This window comes from Anas acuta, chromosome 9 (genome assembly GCF_963932015.1).
Source record: "Anas acuta chromosome 9, bAnaAcu1.1, whole genome shotgun sequence".
Lineage (NCBI taxonomy): Eukaryota > Metazoa > Chordata > Aves > Anseriformes > Anatidae > Anas > Anas acuta.
In genome coordinates, this window is record NC_088987.1 from 21,678,341 (window position 1) to 21,695,994 (window position 17,654).

A 17,654-nucleotide genomic window follows, 5' to 3' on the forward strand; every position below is an offset into this window, starting at 1 on the left:
CGTATGTCCTTACCTGTCAAGGTCAATCAACTCATTGGCTGTCCAGCTTGTGGAAACATACAGAAATCAGCTGCTTAAACCAGTGCTGAGCCTGTGAAACACTGCAGGAATTTCTCCCCACAGACCACCATCAGCCAGCCTCTTTTTACTGTGAAAGAGCCCTTAAGAGAAACAGCTAATATCAATAATTTGCCTTTCCATCCAAATCCCTAGGTTGCCACAGCAGCAGTACAACATGCTTTCAAACAAAGAACCATCTGTGACAAGCCAAAGTAATTTACTGCTTCTTTTGAAGAGTTTCGCACTCGTGCAAATCTTGCACAGCACTGAAGGTATGCAAGTGTACGTAAAACCTACCTCATAGGAAGCAGGAGAAAAGGCCCCAGAAGAGCAGTGAGGTGTCCTCATGTGCCAGTTTTAGTAGTAACTTGGACTTGGTAAATACAAGGAGTTAGCTCTTCAGATGCTGAACCCATGGATAATTCAACCACAGAAGAATGACTTAGGCAGAAAGAGTAATCAGTAGCAGGCCATAAAAAAAAGTGGTACCAAAAAAAAACAAAAACAAAGGATTTCTTTCTATTTCTTTCAGTTCAGAAGGAAGTTTCAAATAAGCGCTTTGGAGCAATCTGGACCCAAATGCCTTACAGTACATCCACAATCCACAACACTGACTGTTCATAATGCATTTTTATTTTTTTCCTTTGTACAAAAACAAATATAAAATTTAAATCCAATAGAAAGTGTATACTAGCAATGACAAGTTTACATTACAATAAGACAGGACAATGCGATGTGTATCTAACACCACATTAGTTTTAAAACTCTCAGTGATACATGCACTATATAAAATAAAAACTGCTAGAACTTTTAATCTATTTCTACCAAGAATACCCAGGTATCAAGATAGTCAACAACCAAAAGTAATCTTGATGGGGGTATCTACAAAATTAAACCTTTTCCACACACAAGAAGAAACCAACATTAATAGAAACGCTTGTCATTCTTTGTTAAAATCCTCTCACGAAAGCCGTACATAAAATTCTTAGTAGATACAGAAAAAGCTCAAAAGTTTGTTAGCATAGGTAACCATTCAGTAGTTTAGAGAATCTTTTAGACATTTTGAAGAAATACTGTAGTTTTCAATCCGTATTTTTCCCCACAAAGCCAGAACTACATCGACTCCTGTTTCAAAACCTAGTCAGTGGTTAAAACTAGTTCTTGAGTGAAGTCAAAGAGTAGTGTACAAAATATTTAACAGAACATGGGTGTGTCATATGAGTCTGTTTGCTTCTCGAAGAAAGTCTTTTCCACATTCAAGGTTTGTTTATTTGTCCCATAAACAAGATTGTACCTGAGGGAATGAAACAAGAACTAGGATTACCACAGCCTGCACACAGAGTTAAACTCTTCCATGAAAGCATAAGAGTCCACAGAACATGGTCGAGCCACCTCATCACAGTCTTGTCTATCCTCCCCCAAGTTTGTTAGCTCTGAGTAGACAGCAGAGAAGCTTATGTTTGGATAGGTGGCTGGCTCTCATTTCCAGACACACGGTTCTTCTGATGCTCTCTGGAGCCTTGGGCTGGGGACTGCTGCCAGTGCTGGCAGCTGTATCTCGTTGCCCAGTAGCTAGCATATCTATCATCCACATGGCACTGCAAGAAGTTCACATGCTACTGAAAGTAACCAGCTCGGCTCTGTTCTAAGAGTCAACTCACACTGCAAAACACCATGACCACTTATATTTGGACACTCACATCTGTTGATGGCAGGCCAGGCAAGCAATCCAGGTCCCTGAAGTCCCTGTTTCTATCCTTGGTCCTTGCACTAATTTTACAGTCCATCAGAAAGCTGGGCCAATTCACTAATTCACTATCAGCAGTAGAGCTATTTTCTCTCCACACCAGGGAATTAGGACCATTAAAGATGGTACTCTTTTGTACCCATGAACTTGCCATATCAGTTTTCTAGCTTTGCAGCCAATACTCTTCCCTGTGCTGAGCTGTATTCTAAAGATAATCTATTGTTAAAGGCAAAAATATACTTGCAGTAGTTATACTTCCAATTGCTTCCAATAGTTCTTTATTACCACTCAACCCCCACAACCCCACCCCCAAGCAACAGCTATTGAGTAGCTCCAGACTTTTTCCAGCTGGGAATTCTTTTGTCTGTTGCATAGCTCATATTTAACTTCCAAGGAAAAACACATGCAAGTACTGCTTACCTGTAGGATTGTGCCGGATGAAGAATACAAATGGCCTGTCTACTATGAACCAAGGAGGAGATGACCTGGCTATTAAAATTGCAGCTTGCAAAGAGAGATAAGATTTGAAGTTAGACAAAGCATGTAACATAAACCAGCATACATTCTATTAAAGTGCAGTTTCCTTGTGTATACTAGGAGTTTATACGGGCAGCTGAAGTCTTCCAGCTTAGACATTTAAAGAAGCATAAGTCACATCTTATGCCTACAGGAAGCATAGGGAAAAAAAAAAGACACACAAGGCCCACAAAAGGCTGGAAGGAAGTCTTGGGTTATCATACACAAAGGATCTACAAAGGATATAGCAGCTTACTCTTTGCCACCTGGATAGCCAGGAACTTTATACCAGTGACCAAAGTGTTAACTATTAGAAAGAAGTTTTCCAGAATAAGGTAAACCTGTTTTTACTTCCTAGAGGACACCAGTGCTCTGATCAATACCAGCAAGTTGATATTCCAAAGAAACTACATAATACATAATCAAATCAGTTTATATTTAAGTAAGTCTACTTGGAGACCATTGCAGGAAGTGCTCTATCTTTGCTTAGTGGCATAGCCTTTTAATGCGGTTTTCCAGTCTGCTAGTTATCAGTAGAGATGCTTACTTGTTGCTGCAGAAGCTTTGGTTCCATCTTCACTAACTTCAATTTTTGTTTTCTGCAGAACATGAGATACATGAAGACCTTCTGTTCCTGAAAAAAAAAAGAACAGTATTTCCAATAAAACTAGCAGTAAAATCCTGAAGTATCTTGTAGCTAGCAGCTACACTAGCATAGCTAATTAAGAGGTGCTATAATCCTGCTGAAATCTCAATGCTGTTAAGAACACTACTGAATACAGTCACTAAGTCTATAATTACAAAAAATGGAGAATAAGCTATCTTACTCCTCACTCCTCCCCAACTACTAGCCTCTATTGTTTTATGGTCTGTTAGAAAGTGTTTTTTTCCCTGCAGTCATTTCTTTATCTGAATTTAAGTTACATTCACACTTATCTCATTGTTGAGAGGCAGAAAGCACTTAGCAAGACACCTCGCTTTCATTAAAACAGGAATTTGTTTTTCCAGTTAAGGTAAGCAAGCACAAGACAAACTTCTTTGTTACATCTCTGTAGAAGCTTAGAAGTTTGATGGAAGCAGAAAACAGAGATAAGATGACATTTCAAGCTCATAGCTTTAAAAGTGTCTACACACGGTTTTCAGATACTGGTATTTGGAGCTCTTTATTTGGTCCAGTTGTTTAAGCTAGACATTTAGTCCATTCCTTTCCTACAGTTTATGAAAAATTAAGTTTTAAATTAATATTAAGTACATACTTTGGGGAAAGCTAAACACTAATGCAGTTGCATCTTCAATTATGGTCTAAAGCACTGTTGTAAGTCTTTCCATGATTTTAGGCAGTGCTTAAGAGCCTTGGTTTATAAGATCAAATCTTAATTTGAAAAGCTCATCAACGTGATTTACTGCTGTGATGCAAGGCAAAAGAAAAGACACGCAGTACTCAATAGAAGCAAGAAGCCATGCTCGGCTGGGTACAAGACAGAACTTGGCTTCAGTGTCATGGTAACACTTACCCAAGACAGAACAGACAACTGCATTGGTAAAACAGCACTTCATTCAGTGCCAGAAACCATGAATAAAGACAACAATGGATTCAGAAAAATAACTTACTTGTTATTTTTGCAAAATTTGCCTTTGACTCGTCAAACATATCTGTAATACCAAGTGCTTTCAGAGGGTCCTTTAAGTCCGTTTCCGCTACTGCTGTAAATCTAATTGGAATAAGCAAAAAAGAATATATCAGAATTATGCAGAAAAGTTACCATTAAGTGCTATGTCTCTCCTGTATCAGAGGAGTTCTACATATACTTCCTCCCAAACATTCCTTGAAGGAGAAATGAGTGATATGAGTACTTACTTGGGTAAAATAACCTGCACTCTTTTTGCTACCATGGTTGTCATCCAGCTTCCTATTGTCTTTGTGCTGATGTGGGGAATGATAGCAGAGAGTGGTGTTGTGCTTTCCGTAGGCAGAGCAATTAACATACTTATCATTTCTCCATGGTATGGCAATTCAATTATATTATACCACAGCTCATTTGGAGTACTTGTAGTGCCTAAAAAAGAGCACAGATAATGAGATCTAATTCCTACAGCCTTAAATCTCTATTTTATCTTCAGATACCTACTGCTATAAGAGTCTGCTAAGAAAGCTTTTCCCCACACCTTAAAGCTGATTCTAGAGTCACAGACTGCCTAGCTCCCAGCTAGGCATCTCTTCAAGGAAGTGGCATGGCATCTCTATGGATGCTGGTTTAACAAAAAGCACAACTGGGACGATACTGTGAAGCATATGATACCTATTCAGGTTTTATATTTTTTTCCCCAGACAAGCCTCATCAGCCCAGATTGGAAAGCCAGCTATGCTAGAAGTCACCAGGTCCATGAATCAGCTCAGATTTACTGCAACCAAGATCAAACAGATTTGACTGAGCACTGAGAAGCAAAAAGCAAAAAAAAAAAAAGCAGCACATTATCTTTCTAAATTGATGAGATCTTTTGAAAAGCTCTTTCTTCCAAAAGTGATTAAAATAGCTCCTGTTTGAAGGTTTGAAGTAGTCAGTTGCATTTACTTGATTTACTTGCTTAATAAGACTGCTTCATAACGAGATCCTTCAAGGTAGTGGAGAACAACCACTTTGAGGTAACAGAGAAGGCCAAGTAGGTAAGAAGGAATGAGATAGCAACACCTCTGAATTAGAGCAAGTGCTGGGAAGACTGTTTAGGCAACCCTCTTTTCCAAGTTCCCGTTGGTTGCTGTGGGATTTTTGGCACATGGCTTTCTACAGGAGTTTCAAGTGAAAACTTGAACTACAGACAGGGCTTCTGGCAAAGTTTTTGGATAGCAATAGGATTTTATCATCTTTCCCCTGTCTTCATTTGAGTCTGCACTTGTCAGCCCAAACTGAAAATTGAAGTCTTCATCAGAAATTGACTCTTGTTGCCAGGACAATGCCTTGGCTGAATTTGTATTGCTAGAAAAACAGTAGCTTTGCACTTATTAGGCAAGAATTGTGTCAAGTTTTGTAGTTTATTTCCTTTTATTATGGTACTCAGACTGTGACTTCCGGATCAAAATAATGGTTGCAGAAGTCACTACAAGGAAGTGACAAACTGTAACCTCTCCAACAGAGGAATACCAGTTTCCTACTCTGCTGTATACTGCAATCCTTACCATCTTAGATCCCATCACTTGGTTACAAATGATGCTTAAGTTGTTCATAAAATTTGAAAATGGATCTTAAAACTCTTAAAGACCCAAAGGATAGAAGTTCTTTGTTGGGATATCCAAAGATGCCCAACCTAAAACAAGTTTCAACGAAGGAGTACTTCTCCTGCTCTTTTCTAACCTAGTGACATTTCTAATCTGAATTTATACCAACGTAATGAAGCTTTTTTTTTAAACCAGCATCAAGAGAACAATGAAAAACTTTGAAGATAGGCTTGCTAAAGCCCGTCTTCAGTTATGAACTTCCTTCGAAGACCACAGATAGAACATACAACACAGTAGGCTTCCCCATTTCCCCCAAATCACACTTGAAGCAGCTATCTGAAGTTAGACATTCTCTAACACGTGTGGTTTTAAGATGAAGTTACAGCTGGTTACTTTAACACAAATCAGCTAGTATTAGCAGAGCACTACTGACAGTAAAATTAGGTATTCAAAAGTATTATCAGTGGGTCCTTTTTGTCTGCTCTTTTGGATTTATCGACAGTTATATTTCCAGGCCTATTCCTCATACTGTCAGTAGCACATAAGGAAGCAAGTTCCAGACAGCACTGCTCTCTTCTAAGGACACAACAGAAGATGTTCTTTCATCACAGCCTTAGTTTCTGACCATTAAAAATCCCCACACATTTACAAAGCTGAAACTCTGATGTACACTGTTAGCTGTATCAAGCTGCATATGTGAACTCTGAGCATCTCAGAAGTCAGGCCAAACCTGCTGAGCTACTTCTCTCTTGTGACTCAATTTGAATTTGAAAAGCAGCTTCACACCTTGAGCAATACAGCCAACACACTAACCCTGTACTCTGCTGGCTCCCCCAGAACCGTTGACTGTACAAGCCCCATTTCTTTACTACACAGTGAAACGCAGACTAATTCTACCCTAGTCTTTTACATACAGCTCATCACCAGATAAACCTCAAGCTTCTGTTTCTGTTGGCAGGTCTCCTTCATTCTCATCCCTTAAGAAAAAAAAATCTTCCTACTGCAAGGTTTAGGCAACATGCGAAGTTTTCAACTTCAGTACTTCACATTTTTCTTTTTGAAGACAACAGGATAAGACAAGTACTTTGTTAGAGTGTTTGACCTTAAGCAACTGTTAAATACCTGTAACAGCAACTTCCCCTATACCTCACCAGTATAAGATGCTTTCGTAACTCAAAGCCTCCAGAATCAGCCACAGTAAACAATACTATTGAACACCACATTTACAGCAAACTCTTTGGTTTGAAGGAAAGGAGCAAAGTTTTACAACCCTTCTTGGGTATTTAGTGGTAGTGAATGTTACTGAGCTTACCACAGCGGAAGATAGATAACTGGGACAGCATGGGAACTTGGTAGGTCTTCCCATCAGCTCCATAAAATGGACGTTTCTTTGTATTTTCAGGTCGAAATCGGGATTTCCATAAGCCCTTGAAATACACGGCATTTACTAGAACCAGTCTGGTCAACCCATCAACATCATCTGGAGCTACAACTTGATCGATCATACCTAAAGAAACAAAGAAAGACTGAGTGCGCGCTGTGTTAGCACTAGTTGGTTGTTCATAAAGAAACTGAAGCACTTACTCCTTTAAGCCTTTTGATCTGTGAATGCACCAACCATTCATTGCGTAATACATTTGAGATTCATGCAAGCAATGGCTGCATTCTTTTCTTTATCAAAGAGCAAGGGATACTTAGAAAGCAAACATATGTAGGTAGTCAACAGATCGATGTTACAGGTAACAGCATTATGCTTTTCAGCGTGTGATCAGATCTAAGATTTAAACTAAGCAGGTAAACTTGGTAAGAGTTTCAGCTAAAGCACTTCCCCCATTCACACCCTGCTTGTAACACTGCTACGCAAAGCTGGTGGCATGGTAGAGAAAGAATTTGACAGCCTTGCTCCACAGATGTCACATCCAACATCATTAGTAACACTCCTCACATCCAGGAGGCAATGGATTTAACTCTGAGATACCAAACATGGTTCTAGTTCTGTAGTTCCAGACTATGTTGCAAAAATATGACACCTCAACATATCTAAGCTTGACAACTAGATGGCAACAAGCTTGAACCGTGAGGAATTCCATCAAGGCAACGTTAACTAGAAGTCTTCTACTAAACATGACTCTACTAAACAACACTGACACATACCTTGCAAAGATTTAGGGTACTAACTGCAAAGGCTGAACTGCTCTAAAGCTTTTTAGCAGTCTGACTTTCTGAGTTACCTGCTTCTGAGTTGCTTTGCAAGCACGTCTGGCAACACCTAACTCCAGGAGAACACTGTTTGGATTTCTTGCAGGTTGAATGAAGGCAGGGAGCAGCAGAAGCTCCCTGAATGCACAGACAGATGGGCTCACGTACACACATGCACACACAGACACCCACCCCTGTCGAGGCCACCAGGCAGACACATCTGCTAGAGTAGTGGGACTGCAGGTGACCAGCCCGCAGGCTCAAAGCATTACACACGACAGCTTAAGGACAGTATTCAGCTGCAAGGCAAAGCTTTTTCTCCCTCCCTAATCTTTCTCCAGTATTTCCAACCACAGCTGAGAGGTCTGAGATGCCATGCTCACGCACTGAACACACTCGCTAATACTCACCCCTTGTTTCATTTTTCACCCACTGGTTGATGGAATCACACGCTGCATTTGGGTCCTCGAAGTCCACGCTCTTGACGCTGCACTGAAACACCTCTTTGTTCCTTGTAACAAAAGGCACTTCCATTTTAAAGCCACTCTTTGCAAATACTGCATTAGCAATTGTAACAATGTCTTTATTCTTTTTTGAGACTATGAGCCTGTTTATCTTCTTTAACGCTTTACCAACTCCTAGTCGGAAAGAACAGCAAGTTGAATTTAGAATAAAATGACAAACAAACAGTTACCTTACATGCAACTATTAACAACACGAAATCTCCCACTAAGTGCTGGTGTAAAGACCAAAGCAGACATTCTGAGGGGGCTTCCAAAATACCCGTATCTGATCTCTCATCTGGAAGAGACTGCCATTTTCCAGCAAATACATTATTTTCACTGTGATGTCTGCTCCCCACCTAGTGGTCTGCACAGAATGCTATTGAGGATGCTGAGGATAAATATTGGGATTCAAGTCTCAGCATGGAATTACCACCCGCTCTTCCACAGAAGAGACTACTCTAAAATGTAAGGCACGGTATATAAACCCATATAACCTGTCAGCTATGTGACAGTGACGGAAGAAGCTGACAACTCAGCCTGATCACTCAGAGCCAACATGATTACAGAATTATGCAGGTAGTTTTAAACCTCAGAGCAAAAAGCATTGTTTTCTCACCGTTCTCCCTCTCCATTTACTAGAGAATAAAGATGACAAAATTTCTATACAAGGTTCAAGTAGAGCCTTAAGTCAAGCCTTAGGCCAGGACATAGTCTTTAAGGAAACTAAATTTGCTACAAGCAAGTGTTAATCCCTCAATACAGGAGCTTGCCTTTAAAGAAAAAAGAAAAGCAGAGTAGGTTCCAGTGCTTACAGTCAAGACCTTTAGGATCTTATTGCAGCTCATACTGAGTGCTTGCTATCTCAATCACTGCATGTGAGAGGATGCATATGGCAGCACGGAAGAACTGTCATGTTCATCATACCCAGTTCTCCCTGATGTTATAGCTTATGAGTAAGCACTTGTCTACACAGGGAAGCTATCGCCAGTCAAGAAACATAACGATCAGCCTTCATGTTGGATAGGATCCTTGGGTGGCTGTTTTTATGGCAGTTATTAATGGGCTCCTTGTGTTTGCCAATGCAATTTAGGCAGGAACAATTCCAGACTACTTCCCTATGTAGACAAACTTCAGAGAAGAGCTACGAAGGGAGCGAATTAGTCGGGTTATTCTCTTAGCTGCGTATAAGTAAAAGCCTCAGATGGCTTTGCTGTTTATATCATGAATGCTTTAGCAGTACCGTTTGTGTGAAGTTGTATATGTTCACTCTCCAATATTATGGGCAAATTCTTTTGGAGAACATACCATAACAGAGGTTCTCAAACTGTATTCTGTGGACCACTGGTGGTCCACGGAGCACTTGGTGGTGGTCCGGGGAGAGCTGGCTGGTCTCATGATGCTGGCTCTCCTCCTTGCTTCCAGCTGCTAAATTGCATTAAAAGACAGCTAAAGATAAATTAAATACTTTCCAACTATTACCTTTCTAAAGCAGTTGCCATATTTGCCAAAGGACTGTAAGACTGCAAGGCAATCTTGAACAAGAGCAGAGGAAGTCTGTGCAAAGAGACAGGTAGCATCCCATAACAAGCCTCTGTAGCAAGGTACTGGCTACCTTTGGAGAAGTTTGAGAACCTCTGTCTCAGAGAGAATTAGGAAGTGTGCAAGCCAAATAAAACCAGTTGATATAATACTTCAAAATTTTTGTAAGTACTCATAAAATTTGAGCATTCAAATGTTCCTAAAGTTGGTTATCCCATGATTGGAACTCTAAAACATTTAGATCTTAAACTGACAAATCAATTTGCTGTACTTTAAACCAAAACAGCAAAGCAAATGAAGACAAGACATGTTATATAACAATGCTGCTCAAGATTTAAAAACGCACTTACCTTTTGGAGTACTTCCTATGCCTGGAAGGAAGGCAGAGTGCCGGCACTAAGATGTTAAGTCTTGCTGGCAAATACTCACAAAAATACTCAGCATGCAAAGTAAAGCAGCAAGAACCTTCAGCCTACACCCCCTAGAGGGGCAGAGATTGGCAGAGGAATATAAACACGCATGCATGCAGTGTCAGGAACAGGCAAGCAGAAACATCTGTTTCAAGAAGGCACTACAAGAACCACAGGCTTAGGGATGCTGACAGCAGAAACATGAGTGAACAAAGCTGAAGAATAAAGTCAAAGTATCAATTGTATGGTTAGAATTTGCATTGGTTTTAACACCACAGTGAGAAGTTATCTATTGCCCTGTTGTCTCAGAAGTCATAGATTCAGGGTTGTTTAATACAGCCTAAACAGGGTAGTGCAGCTTTCCTGCACAGGGCTGGCACTGGACCTCCATTTACAGGGTTCTGGGAGACCACTTTGCAAGGACGAGGGCAGTTCTGGCTAGGGCCAAGAAATCATTAACAAAGCTGCTAATGAGCCAGTTCAAGAATTTGTAGATGTCCATACTTGAGTTGCCAATTAACTTCAAACATGTCCACTTCTTGCTTCAGTAACAGAGTTAATATGTTTATGATGCAATCTCCCAGACTTTTAAAACTGCCTCAAAACAGCATGATTCCAACACACACAACCAACACCACAACACAAACCACACCCAGAGAACCTTAGGAATCACTGACCATTTACACTGTATCTCATCATTGTTGTCAGCTGCTTCTTTGTCTTGCCATCAGCACCCAGCTGCAACACTCCCAGAACAGATGCAATCCCATGAGGAGAAACTACCACATTGTCCTGAGGCTTGGCTTTCACTATCTGATTGAAGACCTGGATTCCAACATCGGAGCTAAGTTCCTCCAGAGGATAAAAGCTGAACTGGGAACACACGGATGTTAAAGTCCCGAGAAGAAAGAGAAGTGGGAAGTGCCAGTTCATGATTTCTGGTGTGGAATAACCTGTAAGAAAACAAGAGGGGAAAAGTCAAGTCAGCTTTTGTGGGTACATCATTTTTCATCCTCTCACACCCGCTGCCGCCCCCCTACCAAGCTCTGCAGCTCTGTGTTGCAGATAAACTGAGCCTGAGGATAAGTTAGTGCTGAGGAGTGTGGTATGGTCCTCGCCCGTGGAGATACACCGCACCAGAACATTTCATAGATCATTTTCTGCAGTTAACAGAAGCGGCACGTGTACATATGCAAACAGGCCTTCTGTTGTGGGAATTTACACCTGCCTAGAATAACAAAAGTTAGCTGCATAATTGGCATTTTTCATGACGGGTAACAGGAGGAAGACGTAGACTGTAAAACACAAGGTTCAGTTTGGATTTTAGCCTTTACTTATCTGCGTAAGAAAATCAAGCAGCTCGTGGGGGCAGAAGGAAGTTTGTATTCAGAGTGGGGCCATTCTTCACCCACAGATCCCAAGGCTTAGCACAGGTCAGCACTGTTACCCCCACGACACCATAGAAACTGGGGCACAAGCAGCAGCAACAATTTGTTCAGGACCTCTCAGCAGCTGATTAGAGAACCAAGCCCAAATCCTGAACACTGTGTAATATTTACCTACTGGGCTCTATTTCCTCCTCGTGGACGTGTATTCAATCCCCTTTTTGTTAGGGCAAGCAGGCACTTACAGGAATAGCCATGCAATAACCTTTTCCATGAAGTCAGGCCCTCCCACGCATCCTTCAGAAGCTGAGCCACATTTCAAAGACTTTCAAGTTTCACCGCTCCAGTACGGGCTTCCATTTTCAGCCCAAGAAGGGAGCCGGTTCCTCAGCTGAGCACTTTGGTGTTAGCCTTGCAGACACACCAATGAGTCAACGAGCAGCCCAGCTCACCGAGGGCTGAACAGGCTGCAGAAAGCACACCGCTGATTAACGAGCCATTTGCATACCACAGGCAACACCTAAAAATAGGCCTCTCCTCCACTTGAGCCTTCTGATCACCAGTACGCGCTCACTCTTCTGGCTTAAACCACCCCGGAGCTGGAGGCCAGTGGGGACTCGGTGTTGAGCAGCGAGCATCTCAGCTGACAGCGCCTCAGCAGCCCGCCTCCCACTCGCAAGGAAGGGCACGAGGCACCGAGGAGCTCTGCCATCACACAGCCTACCTACGCTGCGAGTTCAGACCACGCTGGAGCACTTGGTTACCAGAAAGCCAGCTGGTGTTTCTATAGATTCGTTTAATCATCTTTTAATAGCACGTACTTTGACTGCGCTAAGACTTGGAAGCAACAAACGCAGCATTTCCACTTTCTTTGCCATTTCAGGAGGCGCAACGAGCCTCCTCCAGCTTGCTGTTGCAACACTGAACCGAACACTGACCACGAAGGAGCAGAGACACAACATCTCTCCCCCAGCCAGCTAGGGATAAATGGGATGTATCGCTGTTAGCAGGGCACCTGTCAACTGATCCGGGTTATGTCAGAAGTGAAAAGGCTGTCCTGTACAGCTCAACAGCCTGCCTGCTATTAAACAGCCTTCCCTAGCAGACTTTTTTAATCCTCCTCTATCCACTTCTGGAGTCCCTGAAGAGCAGTTCCTTCCAAAGGAGCCCCATACCAGCACCACCTGGCAGCACACAAACCTACTCTGAACACTCAACCGGCCTTGACCCTATTGCAACAACTGAGCTAAAGGTGACGGATCAGACGTGCAGGAAGAAAGCCCATGGGTCACCTCCCAGGTGTGTCCTGGGCCTCACGGCTGGCTACTGCAGGAACCCATCATGGGCAGCACTGGCAGCTTGACAAGGAAAACGACTCCGTACTTTCCTTTTTAATGGTAAAAGATATTCTTCATAGAGTTCTTGGATACGAATATATACAAACCATGTGAAATCTCCAGTTTTATTCTTAGAGAGGAGGCTGCCTCCCTCTCCCAGGCAGAGCTGCCTCGCGGGAAGCATCACCTCTGAGCTTGCCACTCAGAAGACAGAAAAGAGACGGCCAGCAAGCCACCAAAACCTACCAGGAAGCCCAACTGGTAAATACAAAAAAAAAATTGATTCCAGTATTAGTCAGACTTCTACCTTTATGTAGGACATTGGCAAGACAACGATACTAGAGCTTCTTAGTAGATGTACTCACGACCAAGCAAACAGTTAATGCTGGTGCAATGCCGCCTGTCCCACGCAGCGATGGAGCCCCAGCGCTGCACAGAGCACACAATCCAAGCTTTTGAGCTTGCCTTTGATAGCAGCAGCTCCACCTGATCCAGCTGGCAAACCAGGATGGAGCTGGCCCTTGGGAGCACACCTACCTGTGGCACCTTACAATGCCCAGAGTGTATTACGAGGGAGAGAGCAGGGTGACACGTCTATGAAACGAAGAAAGCTGTGATTTATCATCACTTATGTGCTGCATCTGCACAAGCCTAATTGAAGGCAGATATTTTTCCTTTCCCCTTTAAGCTACCACAATGTATTGAGTCCCACAGTTATTTTTTATTTCTCTGGTGACAGCTCCCAGCAGCCGTGCATTTCCCCGTGACACGTGGGGAGCCTTGTCAGAGTAACATGACTCTGCTCCCAAGGCCACTGCTGCAGGATTCTGAGTTTTATTTTTCCAAGTGAGAAAGCGATGGCCTCCTGCGCCTGGTTTCCCCAGAAACCACCACGCTTGCCCAACCTCTCCCTCCCGCTATGCCATTGGGAAGGGCTGGTCTCTATTTCAGAGCACAATCTCCAGCAGATACCTACTAAATAAATGAAAACAAGGTCTGCAGTATTCTGAGCACAGGAAAAAAGTAAAACCACTTTTCAGAGATAGTTACTGAGCAGTCCATGTTTGGACCTGCCATGCCCACTGCATAACCCGAAGAGCTAGCTGAGGAGCTAATTTCATCTTGGAGCAGAAGCAGCATTCATATATTAATGCTCCTAGCGTGGATTGCAGTATATTCAACTTTCATGCAGTTCAGTAACAAGAAGTGCATTTGCATATCCTGAAAGAAACAGCTTAATCACAGTGCAAGGAGGAAAAAAATAATCTAAAAAGGATGTAGGATGTGTAGGATGGAAAACAGTTGACCTGCTACACAGAATACCAACAAGCTTTCAACAAGCTTTCATAACTGAAGCTAAAAACTCAACAATAGTTAAATTTGAACCTGAAGCTTCAGAAAGACAAACAGAAATTTAAGGTAGCCATTTCTTTGTCTGTGAGCCTTGTACATGTATATTTTACTTTTAAACAAAACTAGTAGAGTGTACAGACATTCACTGACATGAATGTGAGCTTGTGAAAGATGCTGGACTACAACAAAAATCCCTCTTCAAGGCAGTCCACCCAATTTTTAGATTGGGCACTTATAGAAAGGAAAGCATCCCACTGGTTACGCTTGTAAATGGAAGACAACAGAAATACTGACAGTGCCCCAACAAAACGTATCCTAGAGAATAACAACTTTCATTCCTCATGCAGATCCGGTTCTTAACCCTGATGCTCAGGTTTCCAAACAAAGCAGATGACTGCGTCATGCACTGAGCTGTATGAGAGATCCTCAGTCTGTGGCAAGCTCACCAAGACCTTCATCATCCCCTCTGCCTTGCGAAGCAGCACAGCACCACCCCGATTCCCACTCACCACACTGAACTGGGCATTGCTGCCTGCATCTGACCGCAAAAGGCTGAAGATGCTGCATGGTTTGAGCCGAATGGTCCGGTCAGGCAGACAGCTCTCAGGAAGGAAGAGGAACACCACGACGCGTCTCACCTGCACTGGTAGCTTTGTATTATTTCATGCCAGATGAAGCGTCTCCAGGCTACCAATCTCCGAATCACCTCGGCCTCCAGCCGGTGCTACCAACGCTGACCCTCACACACCGGGCAGCGCACTCAGCTCTCACTGTGCTCAACGACTCAGAGCACCCACATAATGTACGGCTTACGTTTTTGGCTGAAGTTATTATGGAAGCATTTACATCAGAGAGGACACCGCGCCTCCAGCCTGCACCTGCAGAACGCTTGGTACAAAAGCAGAGGCCCATTAACACCGGCTGTGTGAGCTGGGTACAGGAAAACATCTGATGGAGCTGGGAGGAGCTGTCGTCAGCCCCAGGCGTGAAAGGCTACCGAGCATGGAGATCCTCCCACAGGAAAGGGATGAGGCTATGGAGGACTTCACCTTCAGAGCCAGACTGGGCTGTTGCACTCTTTCCCAATAAGAACAGAAGAAGTTAGTTTGGTTCAAGGTTAGAGGGGGAAAAATAAGTTTTAAAACTGGAATTTTTTTAGCTCAAGTCCTGAGCTGGAGAAGACCTACCCCAAAGAGCCTGAAGAACACTTTAAGTGAATTAAGAAATAATGCACTTTCTTAGATTTCCACGTATCTATACGTACTGCACTAAGTACAACAGTATGTTGGAATCCTACGAGACACCTCAGAGCATTCACTTTGAACCATCTCTTCAGCAGCAATAAGGCAGCACCCACAAGGATCCCTTTTCTGCCGTTTCTTTAAAGACTCATCAGGCACAAGGACATTTAGACACTGGGCTTCAGCAGCAAGCACAGCTAAAGGTAAAGTAAACCCAAACACCAGAGTCTTGCAACATTGCAGGTCTCACTTATTAAGTCCCAAATAGCTCAGAGCGAGCCCCTGGATGCCCAGAGAAATTCTGCATGGGCCAAAGATTTGGGGGCATCTCAGTCTGAGATGTCTCCTTGTCAGTGCCATCTGTGCTACTAATTTAAAAAGTCTTATTTCAGCTGACATGTAAGCTCAAACAAAGTGCTTCACTTGAGGCATTTAACCAACTCTCTACAGCAGGACTGAATAAATACTTAACCAAACTTGTTAACAGCCTTTTAAAGAGCTGGCTGAGCACACAGCAATTGTTTCTCTAAAGCAATGAGACCTCTCTGGTTGCAGTGGGAAGGTCACATGCTGGATCTTGTTTTTTCAGAAGATGCACTCTTGGCAACATACTAAGAAACTCAAGCCTGCTGGTGAGCTTTTCCTCTCCCCCTCACAGAGGTTTGCAACTCCTCCTCTGCCTAAGCCTCTTATATTCCAAAGCCTTCAGCTACTTCCCTACGTGCTTTTGGACTCAGAGCAGCAGGACCCACATCCTGAATGTGGGCAAGCCCAGGTTCAGGAGCGGTGGTGTCTTCCATGGAGCACAACAGACAAGCCAAGCCACAGCTCTGAAATGTTGCCTTCCTCCACGGTTTCCTGATATTCCTCAGTGCTGGCTCTCTCCTTTTGTCTGAGCTCTTTCCAGTGCTACCTAATGTACGAAAACACAGAGTGTATCAGCACGCCAGGTCACACGGAGGAGTAACACAACAGGACAGATTTCTGTTACTCAATACCTGAAAGGTTTAATACACAAAGAGCATTATACGGAAAGGATGGTCAAGTTTTAAACATTTTTCAACAGTTCAGTACTTGCATTGCTCTGAAGAGGAGTACATTAATGCCAAAGCCATGACAAACATGCTTTGCACACAGATAAGCTGGAAGGGTTTTTGTTTCAGCAGACATTTTGCACGTTAAGATGCTGGTCTGACTCCCGGCACCGCAGTCAGCCTTGCACAAAGGCACGGAGTGCAGCACTGGATCTGAGGCTCTCCTCTTCCAAGCTTAATCCTTTCTCTGCGATTTCTAATTCTCCCAGTTCATTCATCTGCTTGTGTTTGTTTCAAGATGGCCTGTCTCCATCTGGAATGGCTCCCTCCCAGCTTTATCCAACCAGCCTCCCCTGCCAAGGGGGAATTTCCCAGTGGAGCTCCAACTTGTAAAACTGGCTGGCCCCAGATAGGAACCATCTCTTTGTCCAAGCAGAGTTCCCACATGCACAGAAAGATTTTAATGGCTCTTTACGAAGAACCCTGACCACCACTTGTTGGGAGTTTCAGTTCAGCACGGAGGACAGACAGACAAGCTTTACTTCGGGCTTTCTGCAGGCCCAGAGCTGATGTCCCCAGCAGTCCATAAGCCAGGCTCATTTTCTGACAGCATTTCCATCAGAGGCTTACAAAGCCCACACTTCACGTGGCGCAGTACAACTGAACAGAGATAGCTTTAGTTTTCACCGTTCAGCTGGAACCAGCCTACAGCTACCCTGCACGACTTTGAGCACACAAGTAGGCATTCACGGAGGAGTTGCTGTTACTTCCACCCCATGCACAACTGAGAGAGCCAGCTTACACTCCGCTTCACAAAGCAAACCTTTCGCTCGTGCCACACGGCAGGCGGCTTACAGAGGTGATCAGGGGAACTTGCAGTGCTACCACCAGTGTCAGACTTCACCAGCACTCATTATGGGAGACTCAGCACCCCTGTTAAGGGTTTGTATGCGTTACTTACTCCTGTGCTTAAAGAAGCATCTCCACGACCTCTAAGGTCCACCATCAACTCTTACAGTATCAGTAGGCTTAAGGAGAATTATGTTTGTAATTTACTGGCATCCCTTTATTAAAGAAGTTATTTTGTTGATCTTCAGTTCTTTATGCAACACG

The 17,654-nt window shown here is 43.2% G+C and overlaps 1 protein-coding gene across 5 annotated transcripts in view; it reads right to left on the minus strand.

Moving 5' to 3' along the window:
- Positions 1–671: 671 nt before the first annotated feature.
- Positions 672–17,654, minus strand: part of SERPINE2 (serpin family E member 2) — a 57,332-nt gene continuing 40,349 nt past the window's right edge. For 3 of the 5 annotated variants that reach the window (XM_068691421.1, XM_068691417.1, XM_068691420.1), the window contains exons 2-10: positions 10,869–11,144; positions 9,548–9,667; positions 8,147–8,374; positions 6,850–7,044; positions 4,182–4,380; positions 3,935–4,035; positions 2,871–2,957; positions 2,228–2,311; positions 672–1,354 (exon numbers count right to left, since the gene is read on the minus strand). In XM_068691421.1, the coding sequence (XP_068547522.1) occupies positions 1,317–1,354; positions 2,228–2,311; positions 2,871–2,957; positions 3,935–4,035; positions 4,182–4,380; positions 6,850–7,044; positions 8,147–8,374; positions 9,548–9,667; positions 10,869–11,124 (1,308 nt within the window). In that variant the 5' untranslated portion in view covers positions 11,125–11,144 and the 3' untranslated portion in view covers positions 672–1,316. The remainder of the gene's footprint in view (positions 1,355–2,227; positions 2,312–2,870; positions 2,958–3,934; positions 4,036–4,181; positions 4,381–6,849; positions 7,045–8,146; positions 8,375–9,547; positions 9,668–10,868; positions 11,145–17,654) is intronic. The other 2 variants (XM_068691418.1, XM_068691419.1) reach the window with 2 other exon arrangements.